Genomic DNA, 27,366 nt, shown 5'->3' on the forward strand with positions numbered 1-27,366 from the left:
ATTCATGAACTTTTGCTGAAAAGTCAAATTTTGACTTTGTTTTTATTAAAAGTGTGTAATTTTTTATTGTTCATGTTTTTTGTTCATGAATTGCACTACTTTTCTTTTTATAGAATCTTATTTTGTATCTTATGTATTTTTTTCCAAATCGGGTCACGAATGATCTTTTGTTTTGTTAAAGAGTTATTAACAGAAAAGCTCTCACATGAGTGCAAGCAGGGTGTGCCCAGATGAAATCCTGTTTTGTTTTCATGTTTCTACTGTCCTATTTAAATTTAATCATAATTTTCGAATCATTTTTGAGATTAGAACGAGCGGAGGTAGCAAGTTTACTTATCTAGTGGATCTTGATTCGATTTTCAGATTATTTTTACCCTTGCTTTGCTTTCACTAACTTAAAAATAACTTTGTGGCACTTAACGTGTACAGTTTTTTGATTCCAATTTTGACAACCATTCTAAAAGAAAAATCAAGGGCAAACATTACAGAACACCTTCTATAATTAAACATTGATGGAATTCAAGCTATTTTAAAATACACTTACCTGTTGCAGAAGCTTCGTTGACAAATCATGAATTCTAGATATACTAAACGGGTCACATTTCATCGTCTTACGCCATTTTCTGCGGTATCCTAACAAAAAGAACAAAATTTGTTTAATTGTAAGAAAATCGATTAGATTTTAAATTTTCAATCTACTCTCTTAGAAAAATTGGTTCACCGTTGAATCATAATATCGGTAAGCTAAACCATACGTTAAACCATAACATGGTGCAAATTTGTTGCAACCTTAGTGAGATGTTAAATTGGATCATACTTTTGTCCACGTTGAATCATAGTACTATTCTATAACGGTGGGTTAGAATCCTCTTGCCGTCAGAGTTACCCTAGGACAGGGGTGGCGAACCCTTATACACCAACGTGCCATTTTTTCTAAAAAATTGCTTAATGATGTTCTAGACGTGCCGTCAAATAATTTTGACTTCGTGATTATTGGGAAAATAGTAATACTAAATACAATCAAAACTCTTTATTTACATTGAAAAAAAATACATTTTGCTGTGTCTCAGTTATACGCGCAATTCAACTTAAAGTTACATCAGTGTGACTTCTGTTTTTGCAGATTAGATGACAAATAACTTATATTAGGTTGTAATGTTAGTTTAAGCAGGACTGTTAATTTTTTTTGCTAGTTTTTTATTGTTAGCTTGATTTTATGGTTATTAATTGTTTTTTTAGCATTAATTGTTAATTTTTTAATTAATAATTGTTAATTTTTTTGTTTGCTTTTTGTGATTCTTAATTTATTTGTTACATACGCTTCATAGTGTAATAACATTTGTGTAATAACAATTCATAGTGTAATAACAATTGTGATCGGTGCCGTGCCCAAAATATTGTGTCGCGTGCCATTGGTTCGCCATCCCTGCCCTAGGAGGTTTTCGTGATTTTTCCCACTAAGTAATGTAACGTGGGTTTGTTTCACCAAACATTTCCCCAGTTTGTCCCAATTTTTGATCCATGAGTTCCCTTATCTTCTGGGTTGGGTTCAAAATAGCAAGGCTACAGAGTTGAACATTGATAGTTGTTAACTCAGAAATGAGTCGGATGATCAACACCGGTTATAAAATATGTTCAATATAAAATAATATATAAAATGGGCTATTCCACGCTAACTTACGTTACATTCATGTAAACTTTATTGCATTGAGAACTTAGAAGCAAACAAATAATATGAATACACATATTAAAATAAAGTGATTTCTTAAAATTACAATCAAAACCAAAAGGAATCTAATTAAAATAATTATTATTTTTCAATTTAAACAGTGTAAAAGCCTAAAATTAGTGTGGTAACTTACGTTACCGAAAAAGGAATGGCATAAATTTGCAATATACTTGAAGGCAAAATTCTGTTCTTATACAAAAGTTTCATGATTAAGATTATATGTATCATTTTTCTGACATGTTTAAATATTTCTTATGCCTAGATTTAAGATTTTATTTCAAAAGTTAAATTAAATATAATTTTTTAAGTGGGTAACTTACGTTACAGTAACTTACGTTACGAAATTCCCTTTGTATCAAACTTTTATCAAATAATGTACAAATGCAAATTAAGTTATTTAAACAGTATAGTGCAAGGGAGAAAAAGTGTACATGAAGTAAATTCAGATACTTTTGATTCACACATAACTGCAAACTTATTAAGTCCTCTGTTATTAACTAGTACAGGGGGCTCAATTCTTTTCACCATGCTTTCTTTCTGGTAGAATATTTCATCTCTTTTTCCTGGTCATTTCCAATAGATTCCCACAGCAGCCATTACATTGACTTTAAATTCTTGCTCTGCAACAGACATTACCACACCAGGATATAACATGTCCTCCTATCTAACCATATATCAACCCCCAGCATTTATCTTGGATTCATCATTTTCTTTTTCAACATCTTTCACTAAAAAAAACTCTTCTGGTATGCCTTCTTGTACTCTTAAATGGTGGATCTGCTTAATGTTTTTAATCTGTGGAGATTTTGAGAATAGACTAGACACTCCACTCATCTGTTCTAGAGACTCGCACTCAGCTGTTTTTTCTAAACATAAAATAAATTTCTAAAGAATTTCGTAAGATGGAACATTATAAATTTTGCTGAAGGCTTCCTTAGTCAATCCGAACTTTTCATGATGCTTACAAACACAAACATTGCCTGGAAGTTTGCTACTAAGCAAGACATGCTTTGGACGGAGCTCAAAGAATTTAGTTTTTCCAATTTTGCATTCTGGATTTTCTTCCATAAACATTTGGTGCATTTCTCGAACTGAATGATGAAGATGCCGTGCTTGTACTTTCTTTTTGCTACCATTAGCATCTCTAATTATAACTACATCCTTAACTCCCGGTGCCTGTCGAAAGATTTCGTTCAACTTTGAAAACATATGAATGCCAACACCCAAATTAATAACTTAAAGCAAAGAGTTTCATTAAAATTAATATCTTAAGGCAGTGATAATTTATTTAAACTTTGGTATTGTAACTGGATACATCTTATTTAGTTTGTATGCCAATTTTCAAGAGGAATAAACTCATTTCACATTGGTAACTTACATTGCATGCATGTCAGTAACTTACGTTACACATATTGAATGGGGCACAAAACAATAAATAAGTAATATTTGAAAAGAAAACTATTGCTGCTTATTTAGTGTTAGCCTCTAAGGAAGAAAAAATATTATTCTTACTTTTGTATCACTTGTTCTTTTTTACACACAAAAACTTTTTCTAGTTTTTGGTAACTTACGTTACATGCATTAATGTTTAGTTGAAATTTATATAATTAAGTGAATTTAACAACAAAAACTTATTTTAACACTGCACAATATTTCTATTAAGTGTAATAAACAATATTTATTCTTTGGAACATTTTGAAATTAAAATAATGTTAACTTACTGATTTTCAAAAACTGACCATGTTCTTCACCCAAATCAGAACAAGTAAATGCCAATGTTCAATGGGTTACCAACACTAAAAAACTAAATTCTCAAAAAAAATAATTATAAATTATCAAACTTCAAACCTTTCTAATTCAGAAAACATCCAAAATGATAACATTATTCTTATTTGAATTTTCCAATGCTTTTCCCCTTTTTCATGGAATTGCCCAAATACGATTGATTCTACAGATTTGCTAGTTAAAATATTCCCATTACTTGTGAGATTGCCACTATCTTGGTTGTAACTAAAAATGTTTTTAAAAATTTATGATGATTGGCTTTATGAATTAAAAGAAAAAACAAATTAATGTAATTCCTGATTCAATTAAATATTTGTTATATACTAAGTTTCACAGAGGTTCAATTCTATTTGAATCGAAAACATTTAATCCAACATCCACAATTTACTCAAACTAGTGAAATTATTAAATAAGTGTTCAAAAAATAAGTAAATAAATGAACAAAATTTTCGTATACATAACTTACCACTCCTGTTGCAGCCAACCATAGTACCCGAAGTCTGCATTTCTCTCATTTTTTTGATCAAATCATCAGCTAATCTTGCTTGTTGATTACTATGATACCGAAAGCTTTCCTAATTGACAAAAAAACACATTTCAATTAGCATAACTGTCTTAATATTTTTATAAGGATCATAATAGAAATTAAAGAAAAATGACACACAATATATAAAATTTTAAACATGCTTTGCTGCCGTAAGAACAAAAAAATATAAAGAATTTTCTTAAAATTATACTTTAAAAAAATCATTTTCTTAATGGATTCTAGAATCAAACGTGTTGTAGGACATTAATTTCAAAGAACACGGGGTAGGGGAATTGTAGTTGGATTAGAATTAATTTTACCTTACCCTTTACGTTTTATGCCTGACAAAACTAAGGTTACTTTCTTCTGTTTAGTTCATTTTAAAAAGGCAATTTTGAAAAGCTTTTTTTATTACATTAGTTTCTTAATTTTAGTTTTGCGGATTTTTGTTAGGGTGAAGGCGAAAATTTGATTGACGAAGATTCCGATTGTATTGGGCAGGCAACGATTACCCATCTGGTGTGAACTCTAAGCGAATGTGATAAGCACTCTAACTAGTCGAAAAGGGATCAAAATTTCGATTGGCGATAAATTCTATTCACAATGGTAAGGGAACTTCCGAAGCTTGTAATGTCATCGGACCCAGATTTAAGTCATCAGAATCAATATCAAGTTTTAGCTCGTCACTATCAAGTTCAAGATCAAGTTCTAGCTCGTTAGAAAGTGGTCAAATTTTGTTTGAGAGATTTCCCCTTACAAATATGCAAATGAGATAAGTGAATCGTGGTACAGTATAACTCGTCAAGTTGAACAAGCTTGCTTGTTGACCACCCTTCTTAGTTGATCATGTGCTCAAGTTTTCCTCAATTATTAGGAATCGAATTCATCTTGTGTAATAAAAGGGAGCAAAACCTTTGAAACCTAACTACCCTTCTATCTTGTATGTTGACCATTGAAATAAATCAAACTTTTTTGTTAGCGTTATTGAATGTTCTTTTAAATCCTTCATAAGTTGACCGGAAAAAATACAGATCTTGCCAAGAAATTTCCTGTGGTTTAACATTATGTATTACAATCTCACTGAATTGGTGAAACAGTTTTAAAAGCTAACCTAAACTCCTTTATGAGTTGACCATGTGGGCAAACTACCTGTGATAAACTTTTGAGTGAAATATATTCACAGTAATCTTTTGCATAAACTTTTTTTCTAAAGTGTGTAACTAAATAAATTTTAAACCATTGAAAATGCTCTAATGAACAGAGCGAAAAAAAACAAAAACAGGACTACCCTGAATGTTTTTTTGATTCGATGATCGATTCTTCACGTTCTAGGACTCAATCTTAATGATTCCAAGGGATGACCTTAAATATGCTAATCAATTAGTGCAGACAATATTTCAGGTTTCAAAATCAGACACAAAAAACATACTTTCTTTAAATAAACATGCACTTTTATGGACGCATTTGGATTTTTGACCTCCAAAATATAGAGGTTAGCAGCAATCCGGAAAATATGGTCCTAAAGTTTCAGTCAAGAGAGCGGTCCAAAGTTTGCATCTCTCATTGACAATTTTATGTTTTCGCATATTTCGCCATATCTCGAGAGCTTAAACGAATTGAAAAAACTTTGCACACAAGTATGCAATTCGTTTATCCAAAGATAATTGCATGCAAAAAATATCTTTTAGTAAATATTTATGATTTTATTCAATGGGGGTTGAAGAAATTTTGAATTGTAAAGCATACAACTTTTTGCATTTTTAAAAAAAAGTTTAATATCACATGACAGAATAAAAAATTTGAGTGAAATCGGTCAAATAGTTCCTGAGAAGTCGGATTTTAAATATATGACTTTTTTAAGAATCGAATTCTTAACTTCAAATATCGTCTGCGCTAATTAATTAACATATTTCAGGTCCCCCTTTCGAACCATTAAGAATGTGTACCAGAACGTGAAGATCCGATTATTAGATCAAAAGATATTCAGGGTGCTTCTTTTTTTTGCTCACTGTATATATATTTAAATGAAATTAATTACTAACTGACATGCATCCGATTTTTATGACCAAATTAGTTCAGTATTACTTTTATGTATTTTTTTAACATAAATTACATATATAACAATAATATGATATATGGAACGATTAAAAATAAATGATCCATCCATCTTTATAAGTTGACCACCAGTCTAAATTGAATTTAAGCTATGCAACTTATGCATCAGGCTTTACTGAAACAAGTTATTAATTTTATTTGCTACTAGAACTCAGATTTTATCATTATAAGAATAGCCTAAGTAAGTTAAATGTTTCTAAAACGGCTAATGTGTCTTAATTTATCCGTATACTTACTCCTAGAATCGTGGTGGCTCAAGGGATAGAGCAATCACCTTTTAAAGAGTGAACCGGGTTCGAATCCCAGCGATGGCTGATGGTCGATAAGAATTCCGCATCCGGCTTGCACCAACCACAATGTAAACGTAAAATACCCTGAGTGGTAGACGGATCATGGGTTAGAGTCCCCTTGCCATCAGATTAAACGTGAAAGGTTTTTGTGATTTTCCTCTCCATGTAACGCAAATGCGGGTTAGTTCCATCAAAAAATCCTCCACGAAGACAAATTTCTCTCAATGCTTGATCCAGGAGAACCCTTGTCTAGCCGTAGTGGCTCAGGGGATAGAGAGTTCGCTTTCTAAAGAGTGAACCGGGTTCGAATCCCAGCGATGGCTGATGGTCGATAAGAATTCCGCATCCGGCTTGCACCAACCACAATGCAAACGTAAAATACCCTGAGTGGTAGACGGATCATGGGTTAGAGTCCCCTTGCCGTCAGGTTAACCGTGGGAGGTTTCGTGATTATCCTCTCCATGTAACGCAAATACGGGTTAGTTCCATGAAAAAGTTTTCTACGAAGACAATTTTCTCTCAAGGCTTGATCCAGGAGTAATCTTGTCTTCTGGATTGGGTTCAAAATTACAAGGCTACGGAGTTGAACATTGGTAGCAGCAAACCCAAAAAATTGGGTCTGCTGTTTAACGACGGTTATGAAATAAAATAAAAATATACTTACTTCTAGTCTCTCACGGTCGGATTTCAATTTATCGGAGCAATTTTGTAACTCTTCTATTCGTGATTTCAACTCAGAAATGAGATGCAGTGACCCTTGCAAATCTCTTGGTCTTGACATGTGTATTTCCCACAATTTTTGGCGATATTTTTCTGAATAAAATTACATACAAATGCTACAGCACTTCCATTTTAATTTACAGATTTTTTTGTTACATAACATTTTTAAATGACTAAATAAAACCGATACATGGAATTTTGGAATTAAGTCTAGAGTATTTTGTTTATGGTTATTTATCATTTTAAAATTCACAGCTATTAAATCTTATTTTTTGTGTGTTATTTTGCTGCAGTATAGCTTTATAATTGTTTATTTATTTTTCTCTTGAAAAATTTTAAATTTGTTTATTTATTTTTCTCTTGAACTTGAGTCCAGCTCCCTGCCATTCAGGCTATCCTGATCTCACTATTTTTCGTAATCTGAATTATTAAGTTTCACATATATTTTTTAAGTATCCATATGTATTCTTTATAATGTTTTTGTTACATATATTGCTATTATTTACACTCAATATGAATTTAACTGAATCAAACAAAATATTATCCATGTCCATTACAAGTTTCCCATTTATTTTTACTCCTTATTTTAATAATTGGAATGTTTTAGCAGTTAAAATATTTACATATGTTGTTACATACAGTTACATGTATTGATTGTATATAACGGAAAAAAATCAAGTTAAATTACAGTACTGTATGGTAATGACATTTATGGGGAAAAATGCTAATTATTGTAATTAAGCTCAAATATACGGTATTTAAATCATTCACTTAGTAAATTTTCAATTCCTATGGCAACTGCTTACCGGAGTTATAAATTTAAATGAACGAATAGTATCTATCGCATGCTCTAAGGCAGAGATGGCGAACCAATGGCACGCGTGCCATTGATGGCACGCTACAGAATATTTTGGGCACCCCACCGATCTCAAAGTTCACTATGAAACGTATTAACAATTAAATTAAAATTGACAAAACATGAACAAAAGAAATTAATAATTATTAACAAAAAATTAACAATTATTACAAAAAATAACAATTAATAACCATAAAAAACAAGCTAACAATAAATAACAAGCAAAAAAATTAACAGTTAATAATTAATAAAATGCAAAACAAAAGAACAATTAAGCTATGCGAAACAAAAACAGTACAAGACATAATATGACACTTAAGCAAAGGTGTAGTAAACCTTTTCAAGAGGGAGAGTTTTCGAAGGAAGCCTGGGTAGCTTGTGCGCCCTCACTTTTTGATGATTTCGATAAAAAAGATAAGATAGTTCAGCGCATCAAAGATACTCCTCTATACAGAAATACAATAAAGGAGAGAATCCTAAAACTATTCGGAAATGTAACAGATCAACAAAAAATTGACATTAACTCCGCTCCTTTTATGTCGCACGTTTCTGCACGTTTGGCTCGATATTGCGTAGGAAGCGTCATTAAGGAAGGATTAAATAAGATAACACCGCTGCTAACAATTACAAAGGGCAAAGATATTTGTACGGCTGTTAAAAATTGACTTATTGAGAAAGAAGTTTCTTTGAAAAAAAATTGTTTCAGTAACAACTGATGGTGCTCCAAGTATGGTGGGCAAAAAAAGTGGTTTCATAAGTTTATTTCAAACAGACGTAGGACATTCGATTCTTGAATTCTACTGCCTCATTCACCAACAAGCCTTGTGTGCTAGGAGTGGTTTAACATCTCTTGATAATGTAATGGAGGTAGTTACAAAAATAGTCAACCTCATTTTGTCGCAGGCCGTTAATAAGCGAAAGTTCGATGCTTTGTTGGAGAAAGTCAACTTGGTGTATAATGGCTTACTGATGTATAATAATGTTCACTGGTTGAGCAGCGGTAACGTACTTCAAAGATTTATTGATTGCTTGGAAGAAATCAGACTGTTTCTGCAAAATGAGGGAAAAATTGAACAATACCCACAGTTGTTGGATGTTATGTGGCTCTCAAAATTGATGTTTTTAACAGACGACATATGCCAACGTTTCAATGAATTGAACGTGAAACTTCAAGGCACAAATAAAACAATTATCATCATGATAGATCTCATTCGTGGTTTTGACGCTAAACTGCATATTTTCAGGAACGATATTATTATTACAAGAAACTACAAGCATTTTTCAAAGTTAAAAAGAAATATCAAAGATTTTGATATACTTGAAAAACCAGGAGAAGAAACAATCACCGAAGAATTTATTTCTATAATTGATTCTACAATCAATGAATTTTCAGCGAGATTTTCTCAGTTCAATGAATTATCGGAAACACTCAAGTTTATTATGTACCCTGATGTAACTTCATTTGATAAACTGAACTTGTCCCAATTCGATTGGTTGGAAATTGAAGAATCGTGCTATTTTAACAATATTTTCATCTACCTATGCCTGCGAGTCATTATTTCCAGAGAAGAATAACATTGAAGACTCGCTTAGAAACAGTTTGACAGATGACTCCAGTTCAGCATGCATTCGGCTTAAACTATCATCTTACAACCCTAATATAAGTTATTCGTCTTTTAATCCGCAACAACAGAAGTCACACTGATTTAACTTTAAGTTGAATTACGTGTATAACTGAGATATTGCAAAATGTATTTTTTTTTTCGCAGTAAATGAAGAGTTTTGAGTTGATAGTATTTAGTATTATTATTTTCCCAATAATTATTTGACGGCACGTCTATGACCTAATTAAACATTTTTTTAGAAAAAATAGCACGTTGATACATAAAGGTTCGCCACCCCTGCTCTAAGGTATCATAATAAAATTTTCAAATTTTATCCCATTTACCAATTTTATCACATTATACAACCGTATTTTATTATTCATTTTACTAAAATCAATGCCAAAAGCTCTTCGGTAAAAATTACTTAACTTTTTGGTGCTCCCGTAGAGCCGGAAACATTGTAAATTTTACCATACTCTGGAAGTTTTGACTATACTTTTTTTCTCACTGAAGTAAATAGTTAATAAACGAAACTGAAGAAGTAGTAAAATTTAGTTACCACCAATTTTTGGAGTTTTCTCGTTAAATTGGCGATATTTTAATTATGATTGCCAATGAAAAAAAAGTTGTGATGCACACCTTAACTAGGTTATAAAAATCGCAAAATAATGTCAAAAAACAATTAAAGATTGCATAAGTATAAATAAACAAAATAGAAGAACAAAACTAATAACAAATTTATCACATTATTATTCAAACGATTGATGCCGCATTTATAAAACATACGTTAACGTGCTTACCCATTTCTTCTTGATGATTTCGATTATTCTTTTGAGTTTTGTCGTCAAGCCTGTCTAACTCATTTTGTAAATGGCCACATATTTCTTCCTTTTCTTTTAATTGGTCGAGTAGGTACATATTTTCTTCCAGTAGGGAATAATAACCATCTTCCGTATGGTGTATAACATCTTTTTGTTCTTGTCTAATAGTGATGGGATTGTCAGCTTCTAAAGTGGCAATAACTTCCAAATCACCACTAGAGAGTAAAGTATCACCAGATTTTGATCTAAATAAAAGGATTGTTCTATAAATAAAAGTAGTGAAGTATGAATCTTTTTAATATAAGCTTTGAAAAAATACTGTTGCTATCCCAAAATTATTTTAATTTCTTCCCACCTTACAAAAACAAAATCGTTCTGAAACTTGTAGGGGTTTTCTTGTAATTTAACCTTTTATCTATTTATTATCTAATTATTACATATTATTTAACATCTCCGATTTGCAATAAAAAATTGTCAATACTTTAGAACATATTATTTCAAGCACATAAAAATATCATTAAATAAGTATTAAAATTCATTGAAAATCATTATGCTACAACATCATGCAAAATGATAGAATATTGACTGTTCTATTTCTGCAACATTGTGAAAAAATGATAAAGATTCACAGATTCGAAAATTTTGAATTCAATCCAATAACTTCAAAAATTTCCATTTGAGTAATATTCTTGGAACAAACAAGTGCAATATTGTAAGTAACAAATTAAACCACAGTTTCACATATCGCCATGTAGTAGAAAAAAACGTAGAACAATATAAAGAGTTTTTACAAATATGGCTTTTTTGTTTTTTTAAAAATAACCAAAAATTCAAACTTAATTGTATTTTTAGATAGATTCACAACAGAAAGTTTCAGCATATTTTTAGTCTTTTTGAACTGTGAAGCCAAAAAACAACTTTTTGTTTTAATTAATTTACTATATTCAATGGCAATTACATTTTCCTCTTTTATCGTATTACTTAAAAAATAAAATGGATTTTACAGATTATAAACGGGAACTTTGTTTTCGGTTTCTTGAGATTTTTTTTAACAAGTTTAAAATACTCTCGTATCGCTGAATTCAAATCTCTCCAAGCGACAGTTTTTTAAATGACATTTTTAATCCATTTTTGTTGAAACTCATGCCTGAAAAAGTGCTCAAACGCTTGGGGCGTCTACCTATTATGAGTTGTTTTTTCTTGTTCTTCTGAGAAGCTCATAATAGGGAAGCACCCTTAGAAGATTGTCGCAACATTTACGCGAACTTCTGTTCTACATAACGTTTCTAAACTTGTACATTTTGACAAAAAAATGTTATTTAAAATAATCTGTAGCTTTAGGAGTAAAACTAGTTTTAGATTTGAAATTCCCACAACCTAATTAGGTAATATCAAGTATTTGTATAAATGCAACAAAAACTTTGTTCCATTATTTTTTTATACATTTTTAGAGCAGTACTGCTTATATTTGTTAATTAATAAATTTTTAAAATAAATGCAGTTCAGTCATGAAATTATACAGTATAATATCTTTTGTTACCAAAAATTAATGAAATTCAATAAAAAAAAATACGTGCATGAAAAGGAAAAATATATTTGGCTACGACACTATAATTAAAGTGATTTTATAATTAAAAGTTAAACGTTCTTCTACAAAACTACTTGTTTTTATCTATAACTCTTTTTCAATCTGAGGTAAAGACTATCATCATCAACTTTAATAACAATAAATTTTTGTTTCCCATTTCATTTTTTTTCAATGTTTCATACAATTATTTATTACTATTTAATTTTACGATAATAAATTTTTATTTTTATTAACACGATGAAATTTGATTTCAATAAGTTAACTTATTGAAATTAATTTGTTAATTTCAATGTTAATTTCAACATGTTAATTCATAAAGATATTTACTTATTTGAACAGGCAAAGTATTTATTTATTAATTAAATTTCATTTGCAGCATAGATTAAAATTTCTTGCACAATTTTTTATTAATTTTTAAATTTTTCAGATAATAAAATTTAGTTCTATGAAAATAAAAGAAAATATCAAATTTGACCCTAAAATGTATGTATTTATAATGAATAATATATTTGAACAAAAAAAGTATTTATTACAAATCGTCTCTAAAATACAAATAAAAATGTATCATCATAATTTACTGTGCTTTAATCTTAGGTTAATTAAATTTGTTTATGAGATAATGAAAATAGCATCATATTTAAACTAAAGAAGTATGAAATTGTGTATAGTTAAAAGAAAAGAAAAGAATTACTAATGGAATAAATACCCTACTTAAAAAGAACTTTCTTTATGAGAAAATCAATTCAATACGTGTTAAAGTTTTTTATTCATAATAATTTAATGAAACAATTTATCAGTTTTTGCAATTTTTTAAAAAGATAATTCCGAAAAAAAGCAGAATTGTTATTCAAATTGAATTGAAAATTTAGTATGCGATATTTTGAGTGCATTCCAAAGGAATTGGTAATGAGCTGTGATAAATGGTAATTGCTTATAAAGATAAGCCCTCCAGGAATTCGAAATTCGATTTTGGGGGAAATGACAAACGTGCTTTAGATGATAATTTTCTAAACAACTCTAATACTCTCAAATTATAGATTCTTTATCAAATAGATTACTATCGTCAAAAGTTTAAAACATTTTTTAGTTGTTTTCTAAGCATTAATAAGATTAACTTTATGGTCTGGATTGGGGTTAAGAAAGGGAATGATAAATAATTTTGTTTTAAAAAGAAAAAAAAAACTTTATTATTTATCAGTTATTCTATCTTGCAATTTACTTAAATTTCCACCAAAATTTTTAAGGAGTGGTGTAAAAGGGATTCTTTAATTTAAAAAAAGTAAAGTGGGATTTCTCGTAATGATTTACTTGTTTATAATTGCTACAAAAAATGGTAGCAAATTGCTACAAATAATTAAGAGTGTTACTAGATTCTCTTTCAATTGGGTACTTGAAAGTTGAGAAGAAGAACACATGATTAGGTCCGACCATTTGATGTAATTTACATGGTTGGGCCTGATCACGTGGTTGTACTTAACCGGTTAATGTTAGAGCAATTAGGCTTGGTTATTATTACGTTAAACAATGCCACGATTTTCCCACGATGACGCTGCTTGCTGGCATCCAGTTACCATTATGATTTCAGAACTTTATGCTTAAAATGTTTCAAACTATTAAACAATGCATTTTGAAATGAAAAATATTTTGCAGCAATCATGATCATGTTTTTGGTCTATACTTTACCTTATTTGAAAAAGCATCACAGTTATGTTTGAAAATAAATTAAAACTATTGTTAAAGCTTTAAGACGCACACAATGATGAGGAAGAAGAAATTAAAAACATTAAATTCTATTTTATTGTGGAAAGAAACTGGGAGAAGGTGTACAGATGTAATTAGAAATACTTTTTAGTTTCATTCGGCAGTTGAACTGGTTTTGATGTTTTTTATCCATTGAGTATAATAATAACTTCGCATGAAAAATCAACGTTAATTAAAAGGACAAACGGGAGAGGCTTCTAATAAATATATTTACCTTGCGGTTTGGTTATTGGGGCTAGAATCTTTCTGGGTTGCTGATAAATCTGGTTCGGAACTTGCTCTGGAAACTTGATAGCAGTTTTTGGGAGGTTCCGGAGAGGTCCTCGTCGAGTTTGAACCAACAGAACTTGATCCTGCGGCTGTTATTACGGTCTCTACTGGTGGCTTCAAAGATTCATCAAGTAAAGCTATTGTAGACAATTCTGGATTAACTCCTTTTTTAGTTTCCCATTCGTAAAGTTTTTTAGTGAAGGCATCTGATATTCCTTCGAAACGAAACTCGCCAGCTGATGTTTTCACCAGAACTTCCTTTCTTTGGCCATCTGTCATGGCTTCTTTTAATTGTTTCAACCGAATCGCTCGTTTTTCGAATTTTTGTTTTTCTTTTGTAAGTCTGATGATTTCTCTTTCGATTTTCTGTTGTTCTTTTTCTAACCAACTTAAATCCTGTAACATGAAATTATTTCGTATGAGTTGTTGAATTGTGACTTCATAACGAAAAACTTTTAAACTTCAAAACTTATTACGTAAAATATTTTGAGCACTTTATTGATTTTGATTTTACATCTATACTGTAAAAAATTCGAGATGAAATTACGGTGAGAAGTTCCGGCACTTCTTAAGGTAAATTTAATTTTTACCGGAACATGTTACGGAACAAAAAATCTCAGAATTTTTAGATTAATAATTATCGCAAAATCACTGAATCACTCTAATTAAATAAATATTACTGTAAACATTACGGTATAAGAACTTTTATAGTAATAAATATCGTAAAATCACTGAATAACTCTAATTAAGTAAATATTATTGTAAAAATTATGGTATAATAATTTTTATAGTAATAATTACTGTAAAATAACTGAATCACTGTAGTTGAAAATATATTTCTGAAAAAATTAGGGCATAAATTTTACAGCAAAAAGGGACTTGACTGTAGAAGATATTTTACGAACGATGTACTCAAACTGCCGGTGCTTCATTCAGTGATTTGATCCGGAATTTTTACAGTGATCCATAAATTCTGTAATAATAAAACAAAATTTTTTCTATACAATACTTTTTATTTTATTTTTGTCTGGAGTTTCTCAGGTACTGTTATATAAAAATATTTTTTATGAGTTATTATATTTTTGATTCTGTAACTGAAGATCTTCAAATTCTACACGATAAACGTTTTTGAAATTGTTTTATTTTATTAATTTAATAAATAATGTTCGTTAAATTCTGTAACATAAAAATATTTTGAATGCGTTATTGTTTATCTCATTCAAATACTGAAGATAAGCGGAAAAATTATAGATAAGTAAATAATGTTAGTTTCAGCTATGCAAATGAATTTATCCTATATAATTGCTTTACAAGTATCCTTTTAGTATGATATTAATTACTTTCACAACAGAAAAACGCTTTCCCAAAATAGATTTTTTTCGTTATTATGGCCGATATTTAATCAATTTATGGTAAAGCAAATGATGATTGTATTGGGATTGTATTTATTGCCAAATGAGGGTTTAAGGTTTGTATATCTTTTTGTTTATGCATATTTTTTAATAAAATGGAGGAGTTCCAATTTTCAAAAGTTGCTTTTAAAAATTTTCCAAATTTAGATTTATTGCTATTTTAACATATTAGAAAAAATAATATAGAACTAAAAATTGCGGAAAATTCGAAAGAAACTAGAAGTTTTCATATTTAGTTATTTTCATTTGAAAAATACTAATTTAGCAACAAAATTCGATGGGCATCCCCTTTTTCTGTTGAATTAAATAGATTAAAACCGTTTTCTGTTAATTAATTCTTATTATTATTTGTATTCTTTTACCCTCAAAGATTTAAAAAAAAATTATTTCGTATTTTTAAGAAAATTATAGAAAAAAAAGTATTTTTTAAAAGGAACAAAATCTAACCCAAAATTTAAATGACTGTAAAAGATTTGTCATTCATTATTTATTTTTCCTGTAAAGTTCTTAAAACTTTTATTGAGTTGGATTTGAAAATAAAAATGCGTCATATATGCATGCAATATTAAATTTATGTTAATCACCTTTTTAGGTATCTGATGGCCAGTTTTGGATAGTTTCTCGCCAGTAGACATTTTCTTTTCAGGTTTACTGATTTTCCTCATTCGACCAAAGGAGTCTTTTCTTTCGACTTCCAGAACAGGAGATTTGTGAATTCCTTCGTCACGGCATCGTTGCCACTCTTCTAACTTCTTATTGAAATCATCACTCAAATTTTGTTGAAGTTCTCGAAGCAGTTCTGTAACCGTTGCGGAAGGATTTGAATTGGGCAGCAGCACTGGATTTGTGCTTTCACTTTCCGATCTTTGATTACGAAATTCGGAATCCAAGTTCAGTTCTTTAGATTCAGCTAAATATAAATAACAAATGCTTTGATTAAAGAAATGAATGATATTGGTTAAATATAAAGAAATTCTGAATCGAAGTTCAATTCTTTAGTTTTCCAGATTCAGCTGATTATAAATAACAAATACTTTGACTAAAGAAATGAATGATATTGGCTGAAAAAGGGAAATTCTATATCGAAGTTCAGTTCTTTAATTCCTTACATTCAGCTGAATATAAATAACAAATGCTTTGACTAAAGAAATGAATGATATTGATTAAAAAAAAGGGAATTCTGAATCGAAGTTCAGTTCTTTAATTCCTTACATTCAGCTGAATATAAATAACGAATGTTTTGACTAAAGAAATTAATGATATTAGTTAAAAAAAGAAAATTCTGAATCAACTCTTTAATTTTTCAGATTCAGTTGAATATAAATAACAAATGTATTGACTAAAGAAATGAATGATATTGGTTAAATAAAAAGAAATTCTGAATCGAAATTCGATTCTTTAATTTTTTAGATTCATTTGAATATAAATAATAAGTGTTTTGACTAAAGAAATGAATGATATTGGTTAAATAAAAAGAAATTATGAATCGTAGTTCAATTCCTTAATTGCTTAGATTCAGCTAAAAATAAATAACAAATGCTTTGATTAAAGAAAAAAAATCTGAATCGTAGTTCAATTCTCCAAAATTTTAGATTCAGCTAAATTAAATAACATATGCTATCGTTAAAGATTCAGCTGAATAACTAATACTGTGATTAAAAAGTGTGAGAAATATTTGTTATATAAAAAGAATCTTAATCTAAGTTCTGTTACTTTAAATTTAGCTAAAGGTGATGAATAACAAATTGTATGATTAAAATCATAAAAGCCATTTTAAATAAAATAAATTCTGAATCGAGGTTCAGTTTGATAGATACAGCTAAAGATGAGTAAGAAATACTGGAATGAAAAAATACTGTAAATAAAAGAAAATTACACAAAAATATTCGTCAACTGTTAGAATATAAGTTTTGCAACTTAGAGTTTAGCCTTATTTTTGTTTACAGCAAAAACTTAAATGACATCAATGACCTAATTAGTAGCTTAAAAAAGTTCTAGTCAAAATAATTATACTATTATGCTCATATAATATTTAAATCGAGTAACTACATATGATTATATGAAAATTTAATTTACACCCTCTCTAGTAATTGGCATACATGAAATATTTTAATATTTTTATCATTTTTTATTTATCTCAGCCTCACAATTGTAGGTGTGCTATAAATTCATTGTATTAAACCCAATTTTTTCTTATTGACAACCATAGTTATGAACAATAAACTACATAACCATTAAATGAAAAAATACGCGAGTGTTTTTCTTGTAGTCGAAAAATTTATTTGGCCTTACACTATTTATATTATTTTCAATAGGAGGAATGAATTAAATGGAAAAATTGCAGACTTTGAGCTACTTTAAAGTACAAAGCAGGTTATTTAATCAATAAACTTTAGAAACGACCTTGAGAATGAAACCAAATTAACTTCTCTCAAAATGCAATCAGCATGCATAAACGATTTTCATGACGAATAACACTAGATTGCCCAAGGAAGTAATTTTGACTGCTTTTTAATTTCAATTAGAAAAACAATGATGACTCAATTTCTTAGAATTTCGTGACTTTTTGTACAACATATAATTTTTTTTATTGTTAATATTTACTAATAACTTGTTATATAATTGAAAATAATATCAAAAATATTAAAAATTAATTTTAAACAAATTTCTTTATGCATTAGTTATTCTTTCACAATGCAGTCATTTTGACTGCTTTTGGGAAATATAGGTATTTCAGTCTTTCTAGCGTCAAACATGAATAATTAAAGAGGAGAAAAATGTAGCAAAGATCAATTTGCCGAAGGGATTGAAAAGAAAAATGAGAAAAAAAGGAGACATGTTAAAGTAAAAAAAAATTTTTAGACTTTTTCTAGTAATTTCAACACCATTATTTGCATAAATTCGCCTTACGTTTTTCCTCATCAAATGGAAAATTTGAAACTTCAACCGATGCTGGACTGGAAGGAGCTGATGCAGACATTGGCTCTCCATCTTCGCGTTTGCCTTTAAGGACATCCTTAACTCTTGACCACATCCACTTTCTGTGAGTTGAAGGGGACATACCTAATCTCCTTGCCTCTTCTCTATCCTCATCATTGATAGGTGAGTGACAGGTGATTTCCTCTGAATATTCTAGGGGTAAAGGGCGAGGTTTGTTTTTTTTCCTTTTTCCATTCTGAAAACACAATTTTTTTTTAAAGTTAAAAAATGGGAAATACAATCAAACGGAAAACTTTTTTGGTGGAAACTGATTATTTAGTAAACAATAAAAGAAATTTTCCTAGTTTCAATCAATATCTAGTTTCCAGTAGTGTTGATTTATTTTTAGTTCGCAAAAGAACAGCCGTCATAGTAAAAAAAAAAAAAATTTCAATTACTCATGTTGTTTTCAAACTTTTGAAACAGTTATTTTAGAATGCAGTTAGATAGTGAAAGACGAGACTTCTAATTTAAGTATAATTATATAAAATACGATATAAATTTGCATGGATTTACATTTTAATTCCAATCAAGAGTTACACGATAGTTTAAGTGTATTTTTATGCGGTAATTTGAACCACAATTTCTGCAAAATTAAAATTTAAATAGTGTTTCTGAAACTTCTAAGTAAATTAGTTACTCTCTCATGTCCAGCCATAAAAAATTGTCCATCTATGAAAAATACCTAATAAATAGAAATGTGAAAAGGTAGCAACACTAATTAGTTATTACTTTCCATTATCTGCACCTTTAGCCTTGAAAAAAAGATCCGAATATAAATATTCATATCATTAATATATTATGGTAGACTGAACTATTTTATTTCTAAAAATAAATCCCAATAACTAAACACTTGTGTTACAACTTTATTTTTCGAAAAAAAGAGAACCATTGCTTTAAGAAAATACTTCGCACGAATGGATTCAATTTAAAGGAATTTTTTAAACATCCTAAATGAGAAACAAAGCACCGACAACCGTTGTACATTACTGCTTTATCGGAATTTCTTAACGAATTAATTAAGCATTTCTTCCTCAATATTGATTTCCCTGTAAAATTGGACTTTTATTTATTTTATGATATAAATAAAACCCAGCAATACTAACGTTTAAACTTCTATCTTTTCAATTGTAAACAATATTTTATGTATAAATAATCTCAAGAAACTGAAGCGAAAAAGATATATTAAATAACAAAAAACTTCAGTAGCTTCAAAATTAAAGATGGAAATGGTAATAAAAGTCGAGATTTTTCAAGTGGTCAAAAATAGGCGCACAATCTCAAGACGTGAATAAAGGAATAGAAAGTAATTTGAAATTTAAAACCTAAAGTTGCTAACAAAAAGTGAAAAAAAAGAGAAAATACTGGGCTTTATTGCAGTTTTTCTTGTTTTGTTTTCACCTTTTTATCATTTTTCGGGGCAACTTTATGTTTTATGTTACGAATCACTTTTATTACGAGAATGGGCACCTTTCTTTGAACGCTTCCAACGTTTCGACTTTACCCTCTTCATGTTTTTGGAAGCTAATGAAGTTTCTTGTCAAGTTATATTTTATTTAGTTTTCTTACTTCTCTAGTAACCTTATTATCAGGGAGGATTTCAATATTTTCTCGTTGATTTTTGAGCAAATCTTTCTCGATTTTTACTTTACTTTCTGATTCTAGGTGAGGGGCTGACGATTTTCTATAGTTGTGCTTTTGTGGAGATTTTTGACGATGTCGGTGCTGCTGTTCGGAAAACCCAGGGTCCAGCCTCTGGTGGTTCCGACCATTGCACTGGCCAGTGTGGGCGGAAAAATCATTTTCAGTTGCTAAAGGCAATAAAAAGAATGGTTAACGTAACAAATGTTTGACACTATTGCTGAATTTGGAAGGACTTAAATGTTGAAAAACCTAAATACCTGTTTCTTGATAAGATGGACGGTGGCTTGACCGTTGCCGTCTGTTTGGTGAATGGCCACATGTTGACTCTGGTGGTAAAATGGTTTGTTTGCCATTTTTAGCATCCCGAGGGGAACTACTACTACTCTCACTTTTAGGTTGGCGATGATCACGGCGAATTTGAATCATTGTTTTCATTTTGCCCCATGGTGATTTCGGTGATTTCTTCGCTAGTGAGAAAAATATATTAGTACAAATTTTTTTAAGTGAGGTAATAAAGTAAAAATGGTTATAGCTTCTTAAGGTAGTAAAATGCAATAATTTTTTTAAACTCTTTTAGTTACATGAGATTTGGGACTGCATCTGAAGTTATGAAGTTTCAAGTTTCCCGATCAAATTAAATTCTCAGAAAGTTTTAACATAAATATAATATATAAATTACTTTTCTTAAATTTCACAGCAACAAAGTAGAATTTTATTTATGTAGAAATAAATTAATAACGGCCAATAAAACTCATCAAAATTATATCAGGTAACAATCAGTTAAAAATATGAGGTAATACACAAAGATGCGTATAAATACTGCACCGGGTACTAAAGAGTATTACATAGAGGAATTGACAAAAATCATACCTATTTCTTCCTTTTCAAATGATTCCAAAGCTGCTTGTGCTGTTTTTGCGTCTAAAGTACCAGACTTCTTTGCTGAAACATTCATGAAAAGAATTAATTGAAATTCAATGAAAGAAAATTTAATTATTTATTCAAAGTAAGAATACCTAAAAATTTTATAATTTCATCAACCTTTCACTTTTATTTTTAAAAATGAATTCTTCTTTTTTCTTGTTATAAATGGGTTTCTGTTTTTGTTTCATTCAATGGCGTACGCGAAATCTTTTTTTAAAAAAAATGTTGTTGATGTTTAAGTTGATGTTAATGTTTAAGTTTATGTTAATGTATGTCAAAAGTTAGTTTTAAAAGCATTTACAAACAATATCAAAATTGATTGATTATTTTTTTATATATATCCGTCGTTGAACAGCTGACCCAATTTTGGGTTTACGACTACTAATGTTAAACTCCGCAGCCTTGTAATTTTGAACCAATCCAAAAGACAAGGAAACTCATGGATCAATACCCCCTAAGGTGTTGACTTATTATGGAAACATGGAGGACTTTGCGACTCGACAGATTTAGCGTGCATCACTCACCATTTACCACAAGGGGAGTCTTCGGACCACGGGGATTGAACCCAAGATCTCTCGGACATGAGCCCATTGCCCTACCAACCAGACTATCCTGGCCCTGATTGATCATTTGTAAATTTTACTCAAATTAGAAAATTAAATACATGAATTATTTTTAATAATACTAAGCCAGGTGTAGAGAGCACAAATAATGTCGCATAAAAATATTTACTGCAGTTTGGAATAATGAAGAACCATCTTCTGTGTCGACACACAGAATGAAAGATATGCACAGACGAAAATTACAAACGAGTTACTAGATAAGAAAAAAAAGGGTAAAGGAGACAAGATTGAACTGGACAAAAACAAAAGAAAAGAGATTTGAATCATCTACTCACTTTAAATTTCTGTGTTTTCCTCTTATAAATGTTTCTTAGCTATTTACGTACTAAACAAGACCTGATTATTATCTACGATCTTCGACTCAAGTTGATCAATTATGTCTGGTAATCTTGTTCAAGTTTGTCCTCCTCCCCTCTATTTTACTATTGGTTAATCCTTTTAATTAACTGTTGTAACTTTAATAATTTTTCTTTATATACTCCATGTTTTATTTTCACTACTGGAGATGGTTTTTCAAGACAGAAACGAAACTACGGAATGTTTGCGTGTGCGACATCTTTACATTTATCAGCTCACATCAAGTTAACCTTTATATCATGTTGGCTTACATCAAGTTAACCCTTTTTCACTCGTAATTTTTTTACTGTAAAAAATAATTTTTTTGTGGAAGTTAGAATGTAGAATTTGGATAACTAACATTTAAGAAGTAGAATTTTAACTATCTGTATCTGTAACTATCTGTAATGAATTTTACGGCTAGTTAGCGTTCAGTGACTGGAAAAAGTGTTAAACTCAGTGACCGTAAAAATAAATTTGTGCCCTGAAACACTATCAAAACCATAATACATATCTGCCCGTATACCTTTTCGTAAATTATATGGTCAATGATCGTAAACTAAAGTTTGATGCTCATAAAAAGTATCTCTAGTTCGGAACTTGATGTTGTTTGTGACTGAGGCGTTTTGTGTGTCTAATCAAGACAAAAAATGAAACGAGCTGAAAATGTACAGAACTTTCAACTGTCGAAGAATGAGAAAGAATATTCATAAATGTAGAGAATGTGAGAAAAAATTATTTTTTTTTCCATCACCTTTGGGTTCATAACTAGATGCTGTAACTACTAGGGAAAAGGTTATACACAAACTTCAAGTAGGGAGCTTTATAGAATAGCAGTATAAACTTATAGTTAGTTCTACTAATTTTGTTATAATAACGGGTACTAGGTTTTGACTCATATAAGGGAGCTGGGCGTATAAATTAATGACCAACTCTCTGAATTTCATGGACATTTCTTAGAGTGGGTGCTTTAATTTCGTTTCATTAAAAAAAAAAACTTAATATAAACTAACAGAAAAGGTGCAGACATTTTGGAGATGGCATATAATAATATTTTTATACAAATAACCTAAAATAAAGATAACGCAAAATTCAAATAGCCAAATACATTTCAAATCCATTCAATTCTATATCTTAAATTTTTTTTCCATACAATATTATTTTCATTTTTTTGAAAAAAAAAAAAACGAGTTCGAAATAAAGAATCTCGAGTTTCAGAAAATTTCTTTATAAACCACAGAAAATGCATTAAAGAACTTAAATAAAATCTCTTATCGAATAAATAGTTCGGAGAAAAAAGTTTTTGGGTTGAATAAAAGATATTTTAACGAAGCTAGTTTAATACTTTCCGCTTTTTTCAAAGAGTTTTTGATTCGCAATAGGAAGGTATAGAGCTCGATTTGCAATCTAAACTTTTCATAGAGTTATTTCAGAATATTTTATTATATTTGGCTGCTATTTATGAAAAAGTTAAATTACCAGAATTCTTCATTTCTTTTTCCTATAAGTACAATAAAAGTTGTGGCTTATAAGAAATAAGTTATTTTCAGAGTATTATATTTCAGAGAATGGTATTTAATATTTCAAATAACTGAAGTGAAATAAAAATATTTTAAAAGATATTTTAGTGCATTTAAATATTAGCCTTAGAAGTAGAGAAATGTAACTTTTCTTAAATAGATAACCAGCTTATTTGTGGATTTTTCGGAATAAATGACTATTTTATAACAGCAGTTGAACACAGCATGTTAAGTTTAGTACTTTCAAAAACATCACTTAATATTTTCTTTAATCTAGAATTTTAAATGGCGAATATTTGCCATTATATGTTTATTACATTTCAAGATAGCATTTGAGAGTTTGAAATAGAATATTTGAATATGTTTGACTAAAGGAAAAAAATTAACAAAAAAATATTCCTAAAATTGAAGTAATAGTTTACTTAAAAAATTTATGGACGTATATTTTTTGTTTTCTTTTATATTTTATTCGTGCTTAAAATAATCAGCATATCTATCTATCTATATATATATAAGTATTTATGTATCGAAACACAAATAATAAAATAAAATAATGTAAAGAGAAAACTATAAATGGGAATAAACCAATAGTCTTCTTCAAGACACATCTATTGGTATAATTTGATGCGATATTTCTGAACAAAGAATAATTTTCCTAAAAAATATTTTTTTCCTTATATGTGTCGATATCGCAAAAAATTTTCTTTTGAAAAAGAGCATGAAATAAAAGAAAGCAGCAACCAAACTTANTTATGAAAAAGTTAAATTACCAGAATTCTTCATTTCTTTTTCCTATAAGTACAATAAAAGTTGTGGTTTATAAGAAATAAGTTATTTTCAGAGTTTTATATTTCAGAGAATGGTATTTAATATTTCAAATAACTGAAGTGAAATAAAAATATTTTAAATGATATTTTAGTGTATTTAAATATTATCTTTAGAAGTAGAGAAACGTAACTTTTCTTAAATAGATAACCAGCTTATTTGTGGAGTTTTCGGGAAAAATGACTATTTTATAACAGCAGTTGACCACAGCATGTTAAGTTTAGTACTTTCAAAAAATCACTTAATATTTTCTTCAATATAGAATTTTAAATGACGAATATTTGCCATTGTATGCTTATTACATTTCACGATAGCATTTGAGGGTTTGAAATAGACTATTTGAATATGTTTGACTAAAGGAAAAATATTAACAAAAAAATATGCCTAAAATTGCGGTAATAGTTTACTTAAAATTTTTTATAGACGTGTAATTTTTGTTTTCCTTTATATTTTATTTGTGCTTAAAATAATCAGCATATATATATATATATATATATCAAGAAAGGAAAGAAAATTAATCTCCTATCGTAACATTTAGCGGTGTTATATATTAGTGAGTTCAATAAATAAAAAAAATATATATATCTATAAAAAAAAATTAAGTTACAAATACAAATAATGATTGAAATTTAAAAAGTACTTATTTTTTCAGTGTTCAGCTGCCTTTCTTATAAACGCACACATCAAATTCCTTCTTCAAGTTATACAATCGGGCTCGTTTATGTAAGCAGATATTATATTATTTAAATTTTAAATACATTTGGTATTTAAATTTTGTTTTCGTTGAGTTCATAACATCGAATCCCCTCTAGCAGTATAGGCATGACTACATGTGTAGGCATGTAGTATTGACTCTACTGTGTAGTAGGCATGTAGTCATGACGGAATGTATAGGCATGACTACAGAGAAGAGTACCATGTTATACACCATTCTATACACTTACAATTTCGATACAGATACAATAATTTCTTTTAAGAAAATTAATAATCTCTTTTAAATTCCATTAAAAAAAGAAAAAAGAGTTTATTTCTCTCGTACTGAGGAATTTCGTCTTGATTAGGCGTAATAGCAAGCAGCCGCAAGTACCATTTTTTTGAGGGGTGCTGTTGGTCTTGATTGTTTGCCACATACAGTTCAGTTGGTTGATGATTTTCTTAAAAGTGAAAACATTTGACTGGTGGCTTATTAAACTAGATCTCTAGACCTCATCCAATACCTCCTAGAAGGGGGAAGGTCCTCGCACGGATCACTTTAGTAATGCGAAGGAACAAAAAAACTGCGCAGAGGGGGAAAGTCAGAAAGAAGTCACAACCTTCATACTACTAATCTCTGCAAAATTGAGGAGTGGGGAAAATTAGATGGATATCACAACGTTCGGACTATAAAGGATTGGATTTCTCGTTGGTAGTTATCCTTACAAAGTTTTTCTATCATCAAGGAGGTAGCCTCTACTCTTTAGAGCATGTCTGGATTTTTGGGAGTAAAAGTCCTCTTTTTACAACTATTCCGTGCACGAAAACAGCGTTTGTTCGATTGTAAGTAAACTAACGGAAATCTACTACTTTATTTCCCGTATATAATGAGGCTATAATCATTAGCGGAAGCACACTCCGATTTTTTTTTGAAAACTATGCAACTTTTTTTTCTTTATCGTTGTTGTTAATTTACGTCGCACTAGAGCTGCACAATGGGCTATTGGCGACGGTCTGGGAAACATCCCTGATNGCCTCGTGTGCCTTCAAAACTGCATCCGCAAGCTCCAATACATCATTGCTGTAGAGGATCTCATGAAGTTCTGAAGCCAGTGGCACCATACCCAGTTGTAAAACATATGGGGTAAGGGCTGGGCACTCGAGAATGTAATCCAGGGTAAGTTGGATATCGGTGCAGTTCTTGCAGCGAATATACAACTACCGTAGTTTTATGTAAGAACATTTCATCAATATGTTAATCGCAACGAACAAAAGTCAGTTATGCTCTCGAAAAAAAAAATTATACATATATTTTTAAAAAAATATAATTCAAAACAAGTAAACAGAAAAATTGTATAATATATAAAGTCAAAAGAAAATATCAATAAAATTTTTTTATAGCTTCAGAAAAAGAAAATATTAAGTCATTATATATCTTTAAATAAATTCTGGAGAAAAAAAAATCTCTCTAGAAACCTGATTGTGAGCATTTAGTTTTCGAATCCTTTATTTGCTTGTTAAATTTTTTTTTGACGAATGTTATTTTTATCATCAATCTCTTTTGTTTATCATCCCAGAAAACCATTTAAGAGGTAACCTCACCTCATTTTATTCTCACCTGCATGTTTTGACTCTCAAATCATTCACTGGAGATAAAATACGCCTTTGAATTTCTGGCGAAGAAAAAAAAAATTTGGCGACACTTCAAAAGAGCCTCCCCCCCCCTTCTCATTCTACCCCTAAATAACTTGCAACTAATGTGTAGCTCAAAAACCCTTCATGATTTGTTGTCGTATTTTGCCCCAAAGTTTACGACTTTAAATTATGAAGGGAGGACGTTTTTAATTTTAGGCCCTCAGGTGAAGTGAGAAAAGAACCTAACTTTTTCAGCAATTAAAAGTTAAAAAAGAAGCTACTGAAAGTTTAATTTCGTTCCTTGGCGGCATCTAGAAAAGGCCTGGAGTCTGAAATTTCCTGGCATTTGCGTAAATGGGATTTCCTCGGTGATAAAATTTTAGAGTCGCATAAAGGGGATTTCTAAGGAATTTCGAGTTACTTTGGAGCCTTAAAGAATATTATAAATAGCTGTTTTGCGAATATATCAAAAATATTTATTTTTAAATGAAGATTTAATTTATATCTTAAAATAATATCTTTTTTTTGTTATAAATGTTATTTTTCCTTATTCATATTTTTAAATAAAGATTTAAAACATATCAGAAAACAATAACTTTTTTTGTTATGAATGTTATTTTTCTTATTCATATTTTTAAATAAAGATTCAATACATATCAGAAAACAATATCTTTTTCTGTTATAAATGCTATTTTTGCACGTTTATACTT

At 29.6% G+C, this 27,366-nt stretch overlaps 1 protein-coding gene across 2 annotated transcripts in view; it reads right to left on the minus strand.

Moving 5' to 3' along the window:
• Window positions 1–27,366, minus strand: part of LOC107449059 (uro-adherence factor A) — a 67,756-nt gene that overhangs the window by 12,074 nt on the left and 28,316 nt on the right. For both annotated transcript variants that reach the window (XM_016064472.4, XM_016064473.4), the window contains exons 3-12: window positions 20,971–21,042; window positions 20,358–20,567; window positions 20,026–20,267; window positions 18,388–18,652; window positions 16,062–16,387; window positions 14,010–14,461; window positions 10,426–10,691; window positions 7,110–7,258; window positions 3,981–4,089; window positions 545–633 (exon numbers count right to left, since the gene is read on the minus strand). In XM_016064472.4, coding sequence (XP_015919958.2) covers window positions 545–633; window positions 3,981–4,089; window positions 7,110–7,258; window positions 10,426–10,691; window positions 14,010–14,461; window positions 16,062–16,387; window positions 18,388–18,652; window positions 20,026–20,267; window positions 20,358–20,567; window positions 20,971–21,042 — 2,180 coding nt within the window. The remainder of the gene's footprint in view (window positions 1–544; window positions 634–3,980; window positions 4,090–7,109; window positions 7,259–10,425; window positions 10,692–14,009; window positions 14,462–16,061; window positions 16,388–18,387; window positions 18,653–20,025; window positions 20,268–20,357; window positions 20,568–20,970; window positions 21,043–27,366) is intronic.

Source organism: Parasteatoda tepidariorum, chromosome 8 (genome assembly GCF_043381705.1).
Source record: "Parasteatoda tepidariorum isolate YZ-2023 chromosome 8, CAS_Ptep_4.0, whole genome shotgun sequence".
NCBI classification, from domain to species: Eukaryota; Metazoa; Arthropoda; class Arachnida; order Araneae; family Theridiidae; genus Parasteatoda; species Parasteatoda tepidariorum.